At 37.0% G+C, this 19,676-nt stretch overlaps 1 protein-coding gene across 4 annotated transcripts; it reads left to right on the top strand.

Moving 5' to 3' along the window:
• The first annotated feature begins 701 nt into the window (after positions 1–701).
• LOC307159245 (serine protease FAM111A-like) lies at positions 702–19,436 on the top strand. Of its 4 annotated transcripts, XR_013821343.1 has the most exons (5): positions 702–815; positions 1,827–1,939; positions 3,422–3,484; positions 14,721–14,783; positions 15,632–19,436. XR_013821343.1 is itself a non-coding variant. In XM_079872504.1 (4 exons), exon 4 carries the CDS (start codon positions 16,000–16,002, stop codon positions 17,431–17,433), a length of 1,434 nt encoding a protein of 477 aa, XP_079728630.1. In that variant the 5' UTR covers positions 720–815; positions 1,827–1,939; positions 14,721–14,783; positions 15,632–15,999; the 3' UTR covers positions 17,434–19,436. The 4 variants fall into 4 exon arrangements, 1 of the variants encoding a protein (XP_079728630.1); XR_013821342.1 differs by lacking the exon at positions 1,827–1,939; XM_079872504.1 differs by lacking the exon at positions 3,422–3,484 and having other exon boundaries at positions 720–815.
• Positions 19,437–19,676: the final 240 nt, after the last annotated feature.

Raw genomic sequence — 19,676 nt, 5'->3', positions numbered from 1 at the left:
GCAGCCAAAGAAAAGCTAACACAAGAAGAGCGGAGACCAAGAGCCCAACTAAAGCAAATACTGATCACCACAATGGTGACACTTCAAATGAAACAAATATCAACATCTAAACATTTGTTAATTGTCACTGAGATCTTCTGTAGATGTCTGACAGAAATAGTCAAATTATCTGTAGCTATTTTATGTCAGTGATTAAGGGCAGGACAAGTGTCTGAGCCAGAAAGTCTTGCCTTCAGATCTGATTTCTCTCATGATCCAAAGATGTATGATTTACAGATGTGTATTTTATGTTCATGTTTTTTGGACAAACACAAACTGTCTGTGAGTTGCTTTGCAATTAAATTGAAATAAACATGAGTTTTAATTTATTGCATCCTGCGTGTTTATTTGGTCCAGAAACAGAATCAATTAGGCCTATATCTAAATGAGACCATAAATGATGTTGAAAATGTCCACAATGGCCACATCTGAACTAGTTTTTAACCTTGTACGGAGGTTCCATGAACGTCTATATCTGACGTGCAGAACACGTAATAAAAAATACGTCATAAAAACTTTAATTCTGGCCCCTCAGTGGACGTCTTTTCAACGTCCGACTTTTGTGACAAAGACGTTGACAAGACGTCTTTTGGACATCAACGTGTTAAGTGCAAGTGAATAGCTTTTGTTTCATCATAAATTCTAGTAGCCTACTTTCGATTACCTTTGCTGTGGGCGGAGACTGAAGAGCAGGAAATCAGATCAAAGCGAGCTTGGACCGAATGAGATGAGAATTGAAACTTTGAAGTTAAGGCGTCAATATTTACTTGGACAAGGTAAGATTTCCTGGTTTCCTTTTATATCACTATTTGGAATATAACCTAGCTTGGAATGTCTTGAAACCCTAAAACACATTTGAGATGTTATAGGCCTACAGGTGGCACACCATAAAAAAAAAAAAAAAATAGCACAGCATTATGTTTAATAGGCTACTTAAGGAAAAGTGGATGTTTTTTTTTTTCTTTAGTTTTTATGAGACATTTCGTTTTTCCGGTTTAAAATGGAAAGTTGAACTAACGTCAGTGCGGTAAATGCGTTTAATTCCGACTGGTGACTGACGGCCGTGGCTTGGGCCTGATGTATAAACGCTGCGTAGGCTACTCGCATAAAAAGGCATTGAAATGTCGAGCGGTATTAAAGGAGAATCACACCATGATGTAAGAATGGGAGCAATTTTGTAGTCTAAAAGGTGTTTATTAAAGCGGATGTGCAAAAAAAAAAAAAAAAAAAGAAAAGAAAAGTGAAAATAAATATGGTTAGGAAAAATAAGAACAGGTTATCAATAATAAAATAGTCCAAACTAGAACTGTAGGCTACTAAAACAGTTCAAACTGCATCTGAGGACAGAGTGCGCACAGATATGGAGGACCAAACCTGCAGAAATTCAAAGTGAATATACATAAATAAATATGCAAAGAAATGTAAATTTAATGTAAAAATAAATGACTATTTATACTTTTATTTCCCTATTTATGTATAATTATATATTTTTCCACATTTATAAATAAATGTAGACATAAATACATATATGCATAAATAAACGTGAAAATAAATGAAAGTGGAAATAAAATAAATACATAGGCTAAATAAATAAATGAAAAAATAAATGAAAGTGGAAATAAAATAAATACATAGGCTAAATAAATAAATGAAAAAATAAATGTGGAAAAATATATAATTATACATAAATAGGGAAATAAAAGTATAAATAGTCATTTATTTTAGTTTTTTTTTTTACATTTCTTTGCATATTTATCTATGTATTTATTCATTTTTAATTTCTGCAGGTTTGGTCCTCCATACACAGACAGCGCTTCAATCAATAGGCCTAGCTCAAATCTCTAGAACCATGATCCGTCCTCAATCCTCCCATCCACTAATGACGGCTGCATAATTAAAGGTATAATGTAAGATTTTTGTATTAAAATATCCAAAAACCACTTGCACGGTGTTATATATTTCGTTCAATTGTGTTAACTCAACATGATGAAATGTTAGAATATGATGATCAGTATTATTCTAATGTTGATCTAGCTTACTGCTAGTCTCTCATACAGCCCACAAACTAACACATAGAATAACATTATAACTTTCATTACACTCAAATGCAGTTTAGTATGATAGCGAAACAGCACTGCGTTACCACACCATTTTTATTCGTCAAAGAAACTGACCTGTATGAGTAGTGCAGCACTTTTCAGGTTGTTCAGCAGGTTGTTCGGTAAAATGAAATGTCCTTATCCCTTTATATCCTACTAGCGCTGATATCAGAGAGGTGGTATTAACTTTAAAGCTACACTGTGTAGGATTTTCTCCCCTCTAGTGGTGAAATTGTTTATGACTACCAACTGAATATTACTTTCTAGCCCCTCCCATTCCGAGGACGTTTTAACTCCTGTAACTAATAACTAATGTATTTTCAAGATGGAGGCGGAACATGGCTGCCGCCATTCGAGCGACTCGCTCATATGTATTCTAAATGGCAGATTCTACGCTTACGAGAATACTTGATTAGTTGGTAAAAGTAATTACACATTAATGAGCACATATCATTTTGAAAGAAAAAAGTGTTTTTTGCTAAGAATCAACTTGAAAAATTACACATAGCTTTAAGTGACATTACATCTGACGCACAGAAGACTAGGCACATGTGATTAGTGATACAACCGGTCTTCATTGGCACGTGCCACTGACATTGCCGCGAAACACAGACACAGAACATGTTGCCGACTCGCCATATGTAGTGACACCTCACACCTCCAGTAGTGACTGACGTAATTGTGACACAAAATCCTAAATAAATAGCCTAATTAGTAATATTTTACGTCAATTAAACTTTACTTTATTTTACCATTAAAATCGGTAATATTTTTTTCAACATGTTATTTGTGTCACTGTCACGTCTGTGTTTGAGTGGCATTTGCTACTGAATGTTTTGAAATAGTGCTATTGTATGAAACAAAATGACACAAAAGTGGATACAGGCAATTGAGACAGTTAAAATAACAGTGACATCATTAAATTAAAGCATATTATAAATTGAATAGACTTATATGTAGGTGTCGACCCATACATGAATAAACATCAAAATGAAAATAATCTAAGGGTACCCAATCACATTTTTTCACATAATTTTTGTAACATTTATCATATCCAAGGCTCTTGTGTTGTCTTTATAAGCGAATTAGAGAAACTGATAATAGAAATCAGAGAAACAGAGTTCAAAATTGTAGCTCAAGACCAAAGAAGCGAATCATTCCTCTACTGCTTTAAAATTATGATAGAAAGCCCTACTACACACACACACACACACACACACACACACACACACACACACACACAAACATTGTATAAATAAACATCCTTGTTGGCATTCTTTCAGGAAACAATGGATTTGTCTAAAAAATAAGCTGATGAGGGACACTCATCAAAAGATGTGAAGCAGGTAAATCACTTAACATACACTAATAAATGCATCATTTAAAGCCAACCCTTTTTTCTTCAGTGCATTCACTTGAATGCTTGTTTGTGCATTATTGTCGAATCAAATTGCATGGGTTGTAAACTGTCATCACAGTAGGCCTATGCGTGTGTAGATCCAAAGGAAAGAAATACAGGACGCAGAAGTGGAACTGATGATCAAATAACTTAAGAGACAACAGGAACATAAGCACTATGCACACAGGAATATAATGAAAACAAAAATAAGGGCTTAAATACACTGTTACGCTGCTATTTTTGAACCAATAATCGGAACAAAAGGCAGTTGAAGGATGATGTGTATAATTCAAATATTTATCTAACTCCAATATAATTAATCTGACTCCATTAAAGTTGTTGTTATTCTTTAACCTCTTATTCTTTAAATGTAAAGGTCTTTCTTAGAACTGATAGGAAAAGGTAGGATTTAACCTGAATGTGTAGATAACGAAAGTTATAATCACTTTAGCTTTCAACATAATCAGTGATAAAAGGAAAGATTCTCAAAGCCTTTAAAGCAGGCAAAGTTATTTATTAAGTTACATGTTTAAATATACAGACAGTGGAATGGAACAACATACTGTATAGAAAACTTAGTTGTAACAAATAATGCACTGTGGTGCAGAGGAGGCTGTAAAAGCCTTTCTCCTAGTATGAGGTTACGCACCGGTGTGCGGGGGTGGCGGGGTTAAAGCTCCCAGATCAACAGTTACCTTTCCTTCTTATACCCTGAGCAAAGCATTGTTAAACATTAGTGGAATATCAACACCAAATCCGACCGACAGGAAGCCAAAAGATGAGGAAAATGGGTGGAGATCAAGAGGGGGAGAAGAACATTAACAATCTCCTCAATGTATGTTTAACCAATACCTAGATTGTACATTAGGATACTTTAATATCTATTAAGTTCACCACCATTCATTTCAGTTTATAAGCTGTCAGATGAGACCAAACATGACATAGTTTCATATTAGAACACACTAGTAAATAAACAGTATGTAGTTGAAAGCATATGTCCTGTGAAGCAAATGTTACAGAGTCTACAGACGTGTCATTGACGCAAATTACTCTGTCTCTCTCGACAGAACCATCCTGTGCCTGGAGTGTCCCAACAGTCCTCAATCATATTGATGAAATCCCTTGCACTAGATAGCCATTAGCATACTGTGATGATGAAGGCCATTGTGCCACGTTTAATTCACATGTATACCTTTAAAAGGATTTCTGAAGTACTAGGGCAGTAAAGAGTTCTGCCCATATTTGCTATAAATATCCAAACTATAGTGCAAACACTAGCTATTTATTAGCAAGGTAACTTAGATCAGCAGTTTAAGACATTAAATTCGTAAGCACATAACACAGTACTTCTCTTTAAAATACAAACAAGACTTTGATTATTCTAACACAAAAACTAATATCTAACACAAACACACACATTCGAGTTGCAGAAAGAAAGAAAGTGAGGAAAGAATGAGTTTTAAGAGTGAGATGATGAAATCCCAAGTTTCAATATGCACTTATAAGACATGACCTGAACGAACCATCAATCATTAATTTAACCCTTCTATCGTTTCTTAGACGAGGTTATTAAATCTTATATCAAAGCACCAGTTCAGTTAAGAACCTGGAGGCTACTCGCTTGTCTTTGTTCATTTGGGGGTTCCTTTCGTCAGCATAAAAGGGGGTAAAAGGGAGTTTCCCGGGTTGTTGATTGGCTGGCGGTCTCCTCTGCCTGGATAGATTTCTGGGGTGGCCAATCACGTGGTGTGCTGGCGAATGGATGTAAAGAAAGTCTATGAAGTTGGAAGCAAAACTTAACTTATAACCAAGACTCTCAACGGAAAAGAAAATTAACTAAGTAAGAGAAAGAAAAGTGAGACGAGAGTAGTTAGATGGCTTGAATGAAGCTGTTTAACCCATGTTCTTCTGATCTTGATTTGGGTTCTTTCGTCTGCTCGTCTACATGGTTACTTGTCTGTCTGGTTACTCAATGGCTACTCTATGCATACTCTATGTTTTGTTTGTGTCCTAAGGTTTTAAACTCAAATGTTTGTCGAGCCTCCTGGATGAGTTCTGACACATTAGATACTGTTTTTATTTGAGAGGTGGCATTTTCTTCCCCTCTCGTCATAAATCATGCCTTATCTGTGATCTCAGCTCTAGCAGAGATTACCGAGAGAACAGTTTAGACATGATTCCTATTATAAGATTACTAAACATTTTACACAGATTTCAGTGAAGCCATCTTCTGAATTATGAACATACGATTGTACTGATAGGAAACAAGAAACACTTTCATTCAACCATCCAATAGTAATAATAATTGCATGACTTATATGGGATCTAAGCATAAAAGTAACATATATAGGTTGTAGACATAATATAGAATTATGTAGTTGAACGATGTTTGTTTATAAGTCCATCACGAATTTTTTTGGAGATGATTTTATGTATTTTGATATGTAAAGTCAGGCCGTTTCTCAATATGCGTTCTTGTCTGTACTTGTGTTCTTGTGGACTTGTGAAACGTCATCAGTCGCTGCCCAAGTACTGTTCCAATTCAAAGTTCACATCTAGCCAAGTCCAGTTCAAATCCCCGGGTGTGTTCTTGATCCGCCCCTTTTACCGAGGATGCATCGAGAGGTGACTTGTGCTGACTTGAGAAAGCCAGGTATGAGGTATCCCAGAATGCATCTCACACCAACCAAGCGTCAATAGCAGAGGAGAAACCCCGCGTAATTTAAAAATACTGCTGTAATTGTGTCACGAAATGTAGTTTTAAGAGTTTTTCAGGCGAGAATGTAGTTGTTTAAAGCTCAAATCTTTGGTTTATTTATAAAGATAGCGCCTATTTGAAAATTTGATCTGACATTTTCGGAGTTGTGAGATCCAGGCAATCGGATGCTCGGCGCTCATGTACCCCGCCGAGAACAGCCTTTCCTCGGTTAGTGCTGCTGACATTTGCCACTGGCTTGGATGTCTCTAGTGGTTTAACATGAGATATAAACCGTCTTGTGTATATCTAACGGACGATTTATTTTATTTGTCTCATTAATCTATAATTTGTTCCCTGGCAAAACGTTAAGCTGAGGGCAAAGTGAAGTTTCATAGCTTTATTTAGTCTATTTAACTTTAATGTTGTAGCCTAGAGAGCTGACTTATGTTTGACTGAATCGTTTGCTTTATTATTGTATATAGCCTCTTATACCTTTTAGGCTACTTATACTTTTATAATGGCTATTATTGATCATTAAAACTGACATTTAACAAAAAAGGTTATGTAATTTTATTTTATATAGCCTATTTAAAACATAAAATATTTTATTATACATATTGCCATTCTCTCTGTAGTACATAATTAAATAAAATGACACAACCCTGTCTCTTTTTGCTAAATGATAGTTTTAATGATCAATATTATAATGTTTTTTATTTATCATATTTTTAAAATGAAAACAAAAAGAGTCAGGGTTGTGCTTTATATTTCGTGTTGTTATAAATATGCAGTGAAGATAATCAATTGCGTTGCCTGAACCACATTTGTGTGGCCATATGTTTAATATTTTTTTTAAATGAAAATGAAAAGAGGCAGAGCGGTGGTTTATAACATATTTTGTTTTATTTGTAGCCTAGATATCCACCTTATTCTGCTCGGCGCTGCCATAACGACGACTCCGGTTCCATACTTCCGGTTCGTAGCGCTTGACCTGTACTAGTAGCGAGAGAAGTTCAGTTTTAACGCTAACCACTCTAAACGTTTGTATTGAATGTATCTGATACGGAATCGGACATGGGCATTATCTCCTTGTTAAATGCTCGAAACACTCAGTTTCTAAAAAGTTTGAAATCTTCTTTGAATTGTTAAAACAAATAACAACAGCACATGAGGAGCTTGAACTCATTCTCCCGCTTCTAGTACAGGTCAAGCGCTACGAACGGAAGTAGGCAACCGGAGTCGTCGTCATGGCAGCGCGCATTGTTTAGACTGAGCAGAATAGGCCTATGTCACGAAAAAATTGAAGACCGGAAGTACGTCTTTTAGTAGGGATACGGCTCTTCCGGTTAGCTTTTTACAATGGCGGAGTCCGATAGATACCGCTGGACCAAATCTCTCCTCAACCTGCCTGAAGTCACATATGACGATGTGGTTCGGATGGTAAATGAAAACTCTCAAGTGGAAAAGCGTTAAAGCTGAGGTATGGCTGTCTACGTCCTGACGCAGAGCAACCCGGTGCACTACAACAACAGCGGCGGGCCGTTCGCCAGTAAGGTAAACGTTTCTATGGTAACAGCGAGTTGGACCAATCAGCAGACGTTGCTGCTACGCTTAGGATTGTGGGTAGTGTAGTTTTTTTTCATAAGATCGCGGATAAAACATGTTTTTCTTAAAACAAGGTTGATTTCATACGAACTTATAGCTTCTACAGGAGCAAAAACCTTCGTTTCACAACCTCATAGCTCGTGGTCAGTCTACCTCGGATGGTTTAGACATTATGGCTGATAATCTAAATCCTTATCGAGAAATACTGTTGACCGGAAGTTCTGAATCCCTACTCCGCGTTCCGGAAGCAGGAAGTGTGACATAGGCCTATAAGGTGGATACATAAAGAGATAACCGGAGTAGCCTGAGCGAGCTGAGTGACGCTATAAAGTACGCCGCTGTTCCATTTCAGAATTATCGGACTTGCGTCCTCCCGTCCTCGGGAGTTCGTTCTCCTGAGTCGAACTTGTCAAGTCCGAACTACCAAGGACTCAAGTCCGAACTTTGCGTACTTGGTATAGATAGATTTCCGATGACGTCACATTTCTCCCGCAACTCCTTACGGCGCCATCTTGTGTGTCAAGTGGGTCAAGCGTTTGTGTTACGGAGCATGATAATATCCTGAATCGGCATTATTCTGAACATGAAAATCATACGATTATTCTCCGTTTGGCTGGAGTCAATGTTCAGTGCTGCTCTTGTGAACATTTAGAGGTTTTGTGCTCTGGAGATGTGACACTTTATCTAATAATTTCCAAGATGGGCTAGCTAAATGCGCTAGCTCTCATCGGCTGTCAAATCGCTGTACCCAGGTGGCTACTATCGACACAGCCCTTGAGATTTGTTGGCTGGGCCAGGAGCACACTCTGACGATTGTCCACCTTCATCACTTTCTCTGTGGCCACATCAGCTGGTCGAGCCAGAGGCAGAGGCTAACGTTACACCTGGAGCACATCGCTCCGTGCTCGTTCTTTCAGTTAAACATGCGCCCAGTTCATCTACATTACTCACCGATCAAATAAGACTTTGGCAGGACAAAAATTCACTTTGGCGGGCGGCCGGGCGCTAAAACAAGTTCAATGCAGGAGAATTCATGCGTGAATTTAACTGAGTAGTACATGACCATGCACTCGCACAAATGCGACCATATAAAATTTTAACTCGCACATTCTAACAAAATAATTGTATGCTTCCAGAGACTTTCTTCCTCTTAATTCGTCGAAAGTGTACGCACTAACGGTGTGGATGAGATACTTGGCAATGTCCATTTCCTGAATATCGGGGTACGCCGCAGGATTAGCCTTCATAACCAGTCCTCTTTCGACATTGTGTAAGGATCCTTTCCATCGATATAACTCAATTTCTCATCATATCTTGCCTGGCAAACATCGTCTAATGTGTCCCTGTAAATAACCTTCACCTTGTCGCCAGGTTTGGAGGAATTTGTCATCGTTATCTCAACACAAAAGAGTCAAAAATACTTTATTAACTGGCTTTCTATTAATGCAGCACAGTGGCTTACTGACAGCTTTGACACACAACATGGCGGCGCGCCGCAGAGGATAATGGGTAATTCGCGAAACGGAAACCCATCTATTGAGAAACGGCATGCGGGCTGCGAAAGAGAATAGCTTTTGTTTCATCCCAAATTCTATTACTTTCGATTCCCTTTAATGTGGGCGGGGACTGAAGAGCAGGAAATCAGGGGCACGTTCAAGTTCAAAACGGTGCGCAACGTTTTGCTTCGGTTTCCGGGTTGAACGTCATGTTTCCTGGAAACGGCGTGCACCGGTGTGCAACAGGGTTTGAGATACGTTTTCTCTTGTTTGGTGGGTGTGTCAGAACTGCAGTCCAATCAGCAGCAACATGTATATAAAGCACGCGGTATTAAAGTGAACTCGCACAATGGGTTCAAGGAAAGTAATTTACAAATGTGTTCATGCAGCTCGGTATACGCAACAACTGAGGATATTAGAAGACATGTTTGTCGTACGTTTTATTGTAAAAATACAGAATATCAACATAATGATGTAGTTGTTTATATTTTTAGCTTCATTGCAAGTGTATGACATTTGGTATAGAAATAAACAATGGTAATTAAGTGCTTTTCCTAAAAATGAGAAAGAAAATACAGGGTATTAAAACAGTATGAACTACAAATAAAGTCAGTATGTGAGGCTAAATAGATGTGTTTTAGTCTGAATTAGGTAAGATGTGCTTCCATTTCAGTTTCAGCAATCCCTTCACTCGATTGGGATGTTCTCTTTTGTTCTGGGCGGCAAGTGCAGTAACTGTAACATCGGGCATATTTTGTAGTAGGCTATTAAACACATATTTATACCGACTTCATCAGGCTCCGAAAATTCTTCACAAAGAACACAAAGAATGGCCTTCTCAGCTGCCATAGTTGCAACTCTTGCGTCATCATCAGAACAGTGTGTTCAACGCATCACCGTTTCTGTTTAAAAAACGTTGTGCAAAGTTTTGTCGGCGCTGAACGCAGCCCAGGTGTGGTCCGGATAACCGTAGCCTATAGTAGGCTACCCGAGCGTGGAGTGAATGAGATGAGAACAGAAACTCTGAAGTTATGAAGTCACAAGTCCTACTCCATCTAGATTCTCTTTTAAAGGGGACATATCATGCTAAATCCACTTTTTTAGCCCTTAAATGCATATTGTTGAATATTTGGAGTGTTTAGAAATACAGAAAAGTTGAAATTATTCTCTTCAGGTGCTTCGTTGATATCTTTATATTCTGTTTTGGCCTTATTTTTCATCCTGTTCCGATTTTTCTGTTATCTATGACGTTTTGTGAACTATTACGTCACAGTATTTGCAGCGGAACTGCCAAATAAGGACACTGATTTCCAGCCCAACACTTCGAGCAATCCGCCATTTTTATTTCTCGCTGCAATTTTGTAGTCCAAGCTAAAAGATGCAGAAGTTACGAGAGGGTAAGTTAAAATGTTCGGTTGTTGGATGTAGTAACCCACACGCTTCATTACACCGTCTAATGTAGATGAACTGCCGCGCTTGTGACAGGGCGCATGTTTAACTGAAAGAACGAGCATAGAGAGAGAGACCCGGTCGCGCGCGCGCACTCCCTCTCTCTCTCTCTTCGGAGCCAGGCGAAAGTGTAAACAAGACACCGTCTCCAAACTAGACGCTGTCTTGCTCTCTCTCCCTCGCACATATTAATCAAAATAAATCGACACGGTGGTAAAAGGTCGGAAGACCAAAGTTTCATGTGTAAATACAGTAACACACCATTGCGATACATCCATATGAAGACGTTGTTCTGCAGGTTCGTCGTCTTCAATTTCATCTCGCTCCTGCTCCGACTCTGGCTCGAACATCTAAGGCTGGCTGGACAAGTCTTCCGTTGTTGACATTTTGTTAATAACGTGTGAATAAAAAGTTTCTGTGCCGCTAGATAATCGTATCTCTGCTATCAAACTACAAAAATGGCCGAACGGGGTGGAGTTGAACCGAGTGTCACTTCTGCAACCTGGAGAGGGGGCGGGGTATGAAGTGTCTCAATTGTATTTAAAGAGACCGCACCAAAACGAGTTGCTCTCAGACGCACATCAGAAAAGGGGTAGAAAAGGGGCCTGTGGAGCTATAATAATGAGGAATTCAGACCCAAGCATTGCAGTTCAGCTTTATATAGACTACAAATGTATGATTTATATGTAAAAAGGAACGATTTAAAAGCATGATATGTCTCCTTTAACTTGGACAATTAAGATTTCCAGGTATAAACAATATCACTATTTGGAATATATAACCTTGGAATGTCTCTGACTTCTTAAATTGGGACCTATTGACATAGGCTATACGTTAAAACTGCTAGGCTGTGACCGTAAATTAAGCAATCTTGTGCATCATCTAGAAGTTTTATAAGAATCACTATCATGGTCGTCTCCATTGTAGTAATGTTGCAGTATGAATTTGGCCCGTCTTGTGTCATCTTAAGACAGCCCTGGCACTCTGTGTCCTCTTCATATTTGCCGTCGTCGTTTTGTTTCTCGCCAAATGTAGGCTATGTCTGAGACACATTACTGCGTGTAGCCTAATTATTGTATTTATCACATTAGCTTATAATATAAGTATAATATATTTATTATATTATAGCCTGCTTATTTTTAATACTTAATTAAAACATTCTTGTTTTTTTTTTTTATTCTTCCGGCATAAATTACCAATGTCAGTAATTTAGAATCTGTTAGCCTATAGGCTACCTTTTAATTGCTATGTTTTAATCACTATCAAATTAGCCTGTCGATCTTTATTCATTTCAGTTAGTTTGACTGCGTTAGTCCACGCCTCTTTCTGCAGTTGTACAACAGAGCTGCCAACTCTCACCGTGAGACTCACACAATTGACGCTTTTCACACGCTCTCACGCCACACATCCACTTTCTCATGTAGATATAAATCATGAAGCAAAGAGGACACTTACACTGACGGACAAGACAGAGCAGGTTCCTTTTAATATGAAACAAATTCTCAGCTCTCTCTGTCAATTTTATTACGAAATTCAAACAATAAAATACCGTTTTGGCGCTCATAAATGTGACAGATCGCTGTAGCGCCTCAATTCAAGCGGCATGTGAACCGATCATTTCTCTTTATTACTAGTTAATAGTAAGTAAACACAAACAAACAATAATAGGTATGTTGAAAAGATAGGCTAGTTCAACTTACCGAAATGTATATGCCTCATAAATAATATCGACCAATCAGTGTTTTTCAACCATGTCAATAAAACAGCTGGAGAACAATGTCACATTTATCTCAGGAAAGCCATAATGACCATAGCACATTAGTTGGCTAGAAAAAATACTATTTTATAATATATTTAGTATCAGTAGGCTATAAATGAGTATTTTGCTAAATATGTGCACTATATTAATTTTTTTTTTTTACTTAAAATATTACAAAGTTGTTATTATAATAAAAACTGCATTATATTTAATTTGAGTTATTTTTAACATTTAATAGTACCAGCTAGCAGGGCTCTCTGTAGCAGCTGTTTTCAGCATTATTTGAGAATTTCTTTCTTGAGAAAAATTAACATGTATCTACTGTAGCCTACCATTTATCCAATTGAATCGGTATTGAATCAAGATCGGAATCAAACCACAATAATTTAATTGAAATTGTAATATTTGTATCAAACAATAATAAAAGCAGTAGCCTACCATTGCACCATGTAAACATGGTAACATGTTGTCCCTAAACTTAATAAACTTATGTTTAGTAGGCTACCAAATGTTTTGACGTCACAATAGCCTACTCTTATTGCAATTAAAGTTTTTCTTTTTTTACATCTCCCCATCATTTTGGATAGCTGTATGCTATGCTACTATCTAAGCTAACAAAAAAAAAATACTAGGAACGATAAATGTTTAAAGGTCCCGTATTATGCCCCTTTTCACAAGATGTAAAATAAGTCTCTGATGTCCCCAGAGTGTGTATATGAAGTTTCAGCTCAAAATACCCAACAGATCATTTTTTACAGCATGTTTAAATTGACATTTTTTGGGGCTCAGAAAAACGAGCTGTTTCAGTGTGTGCCCTTTAAATGCAAATAAGCTGCTGCTGGACGACACAGGGGGCGGAGCTTCATGAGCTCGCGCTCAGTCTCTCAGGACAATTTCATCTCACGGAATGATGATATCAGAAACTCTCAGTAACGGTGTTCATTTCGAGTTGGACAATAATGCCTACAGAGTCAGAGTGCTGTATAGAGATGGAACAGGTATAGTTTAGTAGTTTAATTACGGTTATTATAACGTATTTGTCATCTGCTTGTATGTATCCATTATTTATTAATAGCCTACAAGTCTGCTGTTTCGGACCAGGTCCGAATGATGATCAAACATATACTGATGAGTTTAATAAAGTTTATTGTACATCACACAAAAGATGAAGTGTCAGTTTTACTTCAGAAAATCACCGTAAGAGCTGAGTAAACACAGTAAGTTATAAGAAGTGTGCAAGTACATAAACGAATTTCGGTAGAGTTGAGGGAGCATTCCTGTGGGCGGAGGTTAGTCAAGAAACGGTTCTAGTGACATCACTAAAGAAGGAAGTAGAGGGATGTAGTCCAAACGGGCCGTTCGATGTAGGCGACTTCTGTTAAATAAAATATCTTGCTTGGCATTGAACTTTGAGCTTTATAATTTTACAGATATTATTTATGCTCTAACAGCAACATTACACACTAACTAAAGTTTGAAACATGGGATCACGAAGAACGGGACCTTTAATTTCACAAGACCTCGGTTTAACATCTTATCCGAAGGATGGAAAATATAGCACTTAACACTACGGCTACTGTTTACTATGACATACAAAACACTTCTCTTGAACTAACTGAAATAAAGCCAATTAATATATTTCCAGTTTCGTGTTAATAGCTCAAAGTATATAAAGCGTAAACTAAAACTTTAACTGGATAGCTCTAAAACTGGCAACAATTAACAGCTCTTACTTTAGTGGTCTTAGTAATGCAGTTCAAACTCTTTACTGGCAACAGCTGCGAATCCAAATCAACGAATACAGCAACAACACTACAGCTTTTCACTCTGACAGACAAAATGCTTGTTGTCTGCCACAGCTGATGTTTTTGCCTTTTCCATATACTGTATTTTCTCAATACATATTCATTCCCTCTCAGTGTTTGATTTGTTTTATAATATATAATAACTTTATTTTCATAGCACATTTAAAGGAGCTTCTCAAACCGCTTTACATTATAAGAAAATACAAGTCAAGTAATAAAATAAATCTAACAAAAGAGCATATTTGCTTTGCTGTATCCTGTTTGGTGTGATAGGACCATAACTTTGCACTTACCTGTCCTTTTCATGATTTAAATCATGATAGAAAGCTCTAGAGTGGTAAGCCCGTAAATTCACAGTTTTTCCCCCCCAGGAAACGATGGCTTGTTCATTGAAGACTGAAGTTGAAGAGGGACCCTTCAAAGATCTGCAGCAGGTAAGGTACCTTAAAGGGATACTCCACCCAAAAATGAAAATTCTCTCATCATTTACTAACCTGCAGTCCCATATGCATGACTTTCTTTCTTCTGATGAACACAAATGAAGATTTTTATAAAAATAATCCATCTCAGTGAGACCATATAATAGTTAACGGGGACCCCCAAAGTTACATAGAGTGAACAGTAATCCATACAACCAGAGTGGATGAATCAATGTCTTTTGAATCAAAAATATAGGGGTGTGTGTGAGAAAAGTCATATATTTTAAACTTTACTACTTTAAACGGTCACACTGCACTTTTCGTTCCATTGACAATTTATAAGCATGTGGATGCGGGAGACATGGAAATGCAATTATTTTGATAATTTGACTTTAAATATGGTAAACTCTACCCTGCAAATTCATAAAAATTAAAGACTTGTGACCAATGGAAGATTAACGTTTCACAGTTTGACCTCTTAGCTGCAAACTTGAAATCTGCAAGATTGCAGCGAAGTGCATGCCATTATTTTATGATCGATGCAATGTCTGTAGAAATTTCAAATGCTCAAAGTCTAGTGAGACCAGACCACAGTTTAAGCCGGTAATTCCGTCAGCTGGCAACTTTGGGATAGATAGATAGATTATTTTTCTAAAACTCTACATTTGTGTTCATATGAAGAAAGAAGGCATACATATGGGACGGCTTGAGGGTAAGTAAATGATGAGGGAATTTTCATTTTTGGGTGGAGTATATCACATATATACTTATAATGAATCATCATTTCATTGAAAACATTTTTTCATTGGTATTGACTTGAATGTCTGTTTGAACATGATAGATTGTTTATCTGAATTTAACAGAGAGCAGAAGAGCAAAAACACAATTTCAGGTTTCGTTTCGACTCTCATCGTGAGCCAGTGTCTGTGCCATGTAATACATCCATGACTGTTCTTGATGCTCTTATTAAAAGAGACACTTTCAAGAGGAATGAGAATGTAAGGGACAAAGAGAAAGAAATGGTCATCCAGAGATCTGACGGCGCTGCTGTGAAAACAGATTTCCCCTGCCGTCTTGTTGACAAAAATGAACTCTTAGAAATAACCTTCATCAAAAAGGAAAAAAGGCTTCTACAGAGCAACAGACACATGAAGATTTTCCACTCCACAGACAGACAGACTTAATCACCTTTAAAATCAAAACAACAGGAGGGAAAACAGTGAAACACATAATGAAGAACAATGAATTGGCAAACACAGCTGATTATGTTTGTGTTTATGCATTCAAAGAAGAGGAAGTCGAAACTGCTCTTAAGCGTGATGGACGATTCATTGATAAAATATTCCAGAAACTCTGTCTCCTCTCTCAGGAGTATAAAGGTGAAGCAGAGAAGAGTCAACGATCAAGGTATGAAATGTCTGACCTTGCTGAGGATCTTAATCAGAAGACATTTCAGATAATTGCTATTGATGGCAGGCGGCCTGAAACCCAAATGAAACTAACTAAAACCAGCAGTGTACCAAATTTACCTTCAGCTGCTGATTCAGAAAAAAATGACCTATGCCAGCATCCCACTAACACTGAACAAAAAACAATTCAAGAGAGAAAGACAAGATCCGCAGGTCCTTCAACTGAAGGGAATGCAACTCAGAATAATTCTTCTGGTTATTCTGGCTATTCTTGTTCCACTGAGATTGAGGATATTCTGCAGACTCAGTGCAAAGTTTTATTTGATATGCTACAAAGTCCAGAGAACAAAAAATTATACCAAGAAGAATTTGATAAAAGCCTTCAAAGTTTTACTGACGTGAAGAATGTGAAGTGGCTCATGGATCTGTCTGACTCAGTGTGTTTGATCAAAGTTGAGAATTCTGCCAGAGGAACCGGCTTTTTACTCTTTGACAGATTCATCCTCACTAATGCTCATGTTGTCAAGGACTTTGTTTATTCCCCACCGGAGGCTCCTCACACACTTAAGCTTTTAAGGAAATGTGTGGCGTTATTCAATTATGAAGTTATAGAATCAGTGGGAGAAGTTCTGAAAGTAAACGATGTTGTTGTTGCTTATGCTTATGGTTTAGAAAATGATGAATCCCATGATTTTGCTCTTCTTGAATTGGATTCTGCACCTCATAACTGCACTGAATTGCTTGAACGCTGTAAGCCTGGCCCCTCTCCTCACAGTGGTGGGATCTACATTGTGGGACACCCAGATTGTGGGGTTAAGAAGATGGACCCCTGCTTCATCGTTGGGATTGAGAATCGACTACCGAGTATAAACAAACACATATCTGAGAATGTGTCCTGTCCATATGTATCATGGCCATGTTGGTCGTGTCTACATCAGAACCACATTACATACGACTCTTGTTTCTTTCACGGATCTTCTGGCTCCCCGGTGTTTGATGAACACTGCTATCTGATTGGCATGCACACTGGTGGCTTTCATTACAAACATGTTTATACTGGTAGGAGTGTTATTGAATTTTCAGTTTCCATTCAGTCCATTATCAAAAAAATCCACACACAGATCAAAACCAGAAGTGAAATTTTTTATTTATTCTCTAAATTTGAATTTGTAAAAAACATTACATCTGGAGCAGACATGCCCGCTGTGAGGCAAGAAACGCTGAGTGAGGAAGTTGAGGCCATGGATATAAATTAATAGAACACTGGAGCCTTGAGGCCTGAAGATGAACACATTTATGTGTCTATCAGGGCAAATTTGTCAATCCCATTATGGAGTTTTCTTTTTTTTTTTTTTTTTTCATGTATTATTCTAGATTATTGAAGTTTTTTTTTATTATTAGTTTAATAACTTTTTAAATAATGCCTCGATGTCTGAAGAGGACTTGCACAAATATGGCAGTAATAGCAGATGATTCTACATGATTCTACAACAAGACTGGAAACAACTGCTGTCATGGAAATGCTAATATTTACACAATACATGTGAGGCCGATCTTTATTGATTACAAACTATGGATACACAACAAGCAAGAAAAAACAGAAGAGAAACAAAATCCACAAGCCCTTCAGCTGAACGTTGTATCCCTGAAATCATTCTAGAATCTGAAGTGGTTCTGCAAATTCTGCATGATCAGCGTAAATATTTCTTTGAAATAAAGCAGAAAGAGAGCCTCTGCAAAAAGGTTCTTCAGAGCAGAATATGATAAATGTGTTCCCCGTCTACATGCCCATTTCTTTGGGAGGAAGTTGCTGCAAAGCCGTAATTTATGAGAGACCTTTATGAGAAGCCATTATAGGTTTTACTTTTCATATAATTTGTTGAGATGTTTGCATGTTCAACAGCAGAGTCAAGTTTAAAGTCAAGTAACCCACCAGCAGGTGATTGTGGGATTTACGAGAGGAACGGTGAAAATTATTCATTAATTTGAGGCCAAAAATACAGTTATAGGCCATTATTTTCTTTACTGACTATTATTTTCTTTAATTGCTCATATATGCTTGTGTATTAATATTTCCATACTCATTTAACAAATCATTCACTCATAAATTCTATATATCCATTTGATATATTCGTTTAACTTTACATTTATGTTTTATACTGATTTTACATTGACTTCATCTTAATGTTTTACTTGTTGTAAGAGATCATGTTTAAGCTCCACTGTAATCATCTTTGAATCACACAAATATGGTACGTCATAACTATTGATATGACAGAACGCTTCTAATGAGAGACAACAATACAAAGCTACAATCAAATATGTATCTTCACCACAATAAATACATTTAGAATGAGATTTATTTTTAGTTTTTAGATTTAAATTGAGTTTATTGAAGGGCATTTCCCTCATATCTGTGTGTATTCATGCTGACTTTAGATGTAAATTGCAGCAAATAAAACCAAAGCTTTCGATTACACTTACATTTATTATTTTAACACTTTTTTTTATTTTAACACTTGCATTTTACCTTACATTGGTGGTGGTTGAGGAGATTTCCCTCTTCTATGTAAAGCGATTTGAGTGCCAAGAAAAAGCGCTATATACATGTAATTATTAATGTGAATGTCCTGTAAGAAATGTAATCAGAATTATTAATAAAAAACACTTTTAGTGTATAATTGTGAAACAAAAACCTTCATTGCTCATGCTAATTACAATAAAGACTCAATGAAAAGGTTTTATGAGTGCTGACATATTTCTTATGGAAACCAGATGTTTAGGGTTGACATGGGTCAAAAGCCACAAAATTCATTTTTGATTTGATTTTTGTCTTTAAAATCTACAGAAGTTGTGATAGTTTTTTCTTTACTATTGTGACGTATATCTGAGTGAAACGGCTTCTCAAACGAGTAGTATCTTTTTAATTTGAGTTGAAAGTGGCCTTAAAGGGTACATGGGCACACTTACCCTATATGGGAATTTATCTCATCATGTATTATTTAGACAACTGGATGTGTTTCTCTACATGATGTTCTATTTTTTTTTTTTTATAAAATCAAAGTGGACTGTATTTATTTATTGCCAGTGATGATCAACAGAAAAATATATTTCTTTGTTAATCAAAGCAGATGTGAAGCATCTAGCATCCATTGTAAGTCCTATATTTCTGCAAACACCTATAGCCTACTTTTATGTTTTCACTGGAAATATAACAAGCAAATGCTGTAAAGGATAAAATGCGCTTTGTTGCGACTTATTTGTGAACGAAAAAAAAAACTTACATTGCAGTGTGTATCTATGAACATCTAAGATTCTGAAACGCGATGATACCAAATGTGTTTGGTTTGGATTGACGTTTTTTCGTCCGTGAACGAATCATGAGACGAATCACGTGAGGCGGTTTAGCAGGGTTTTTCCTGCATTCAAAGACTGCGAAAGTATACACACTTTTAGTGTATAATTGTGAAACAAAAACCTTCATTGCTCATGCTAATTA

The sequence above is a fragment of the Squalius cephalus genome (genome assembly GCF_949319135.1).
Source record: "Squalius cephalus genome assembly, chromosome: 5".
NCBI classification, from domain to species: domain Eukaryota; kingdom Metazoa; phylum Chordata; class Actinopteri; order Cypriniformes; family Leuciscidae; genus Squalius; species Squalius cephalus.
The sequence above is the reverse complement of the archived record's forward strand: the minus strand, read 5'-3'. Positions and strand labels throughout refer to the sequence as shown.

Bases quoted from the DNA above. Each gene is read 5' to 3' on its own strand.
- LOC307159245 (XM_079872504.1), top strand. From the start codon at position 16,000: ATGAAGAACAATGAATTGGCAAACACAGCTGATTATGTTTGTGTTTAT.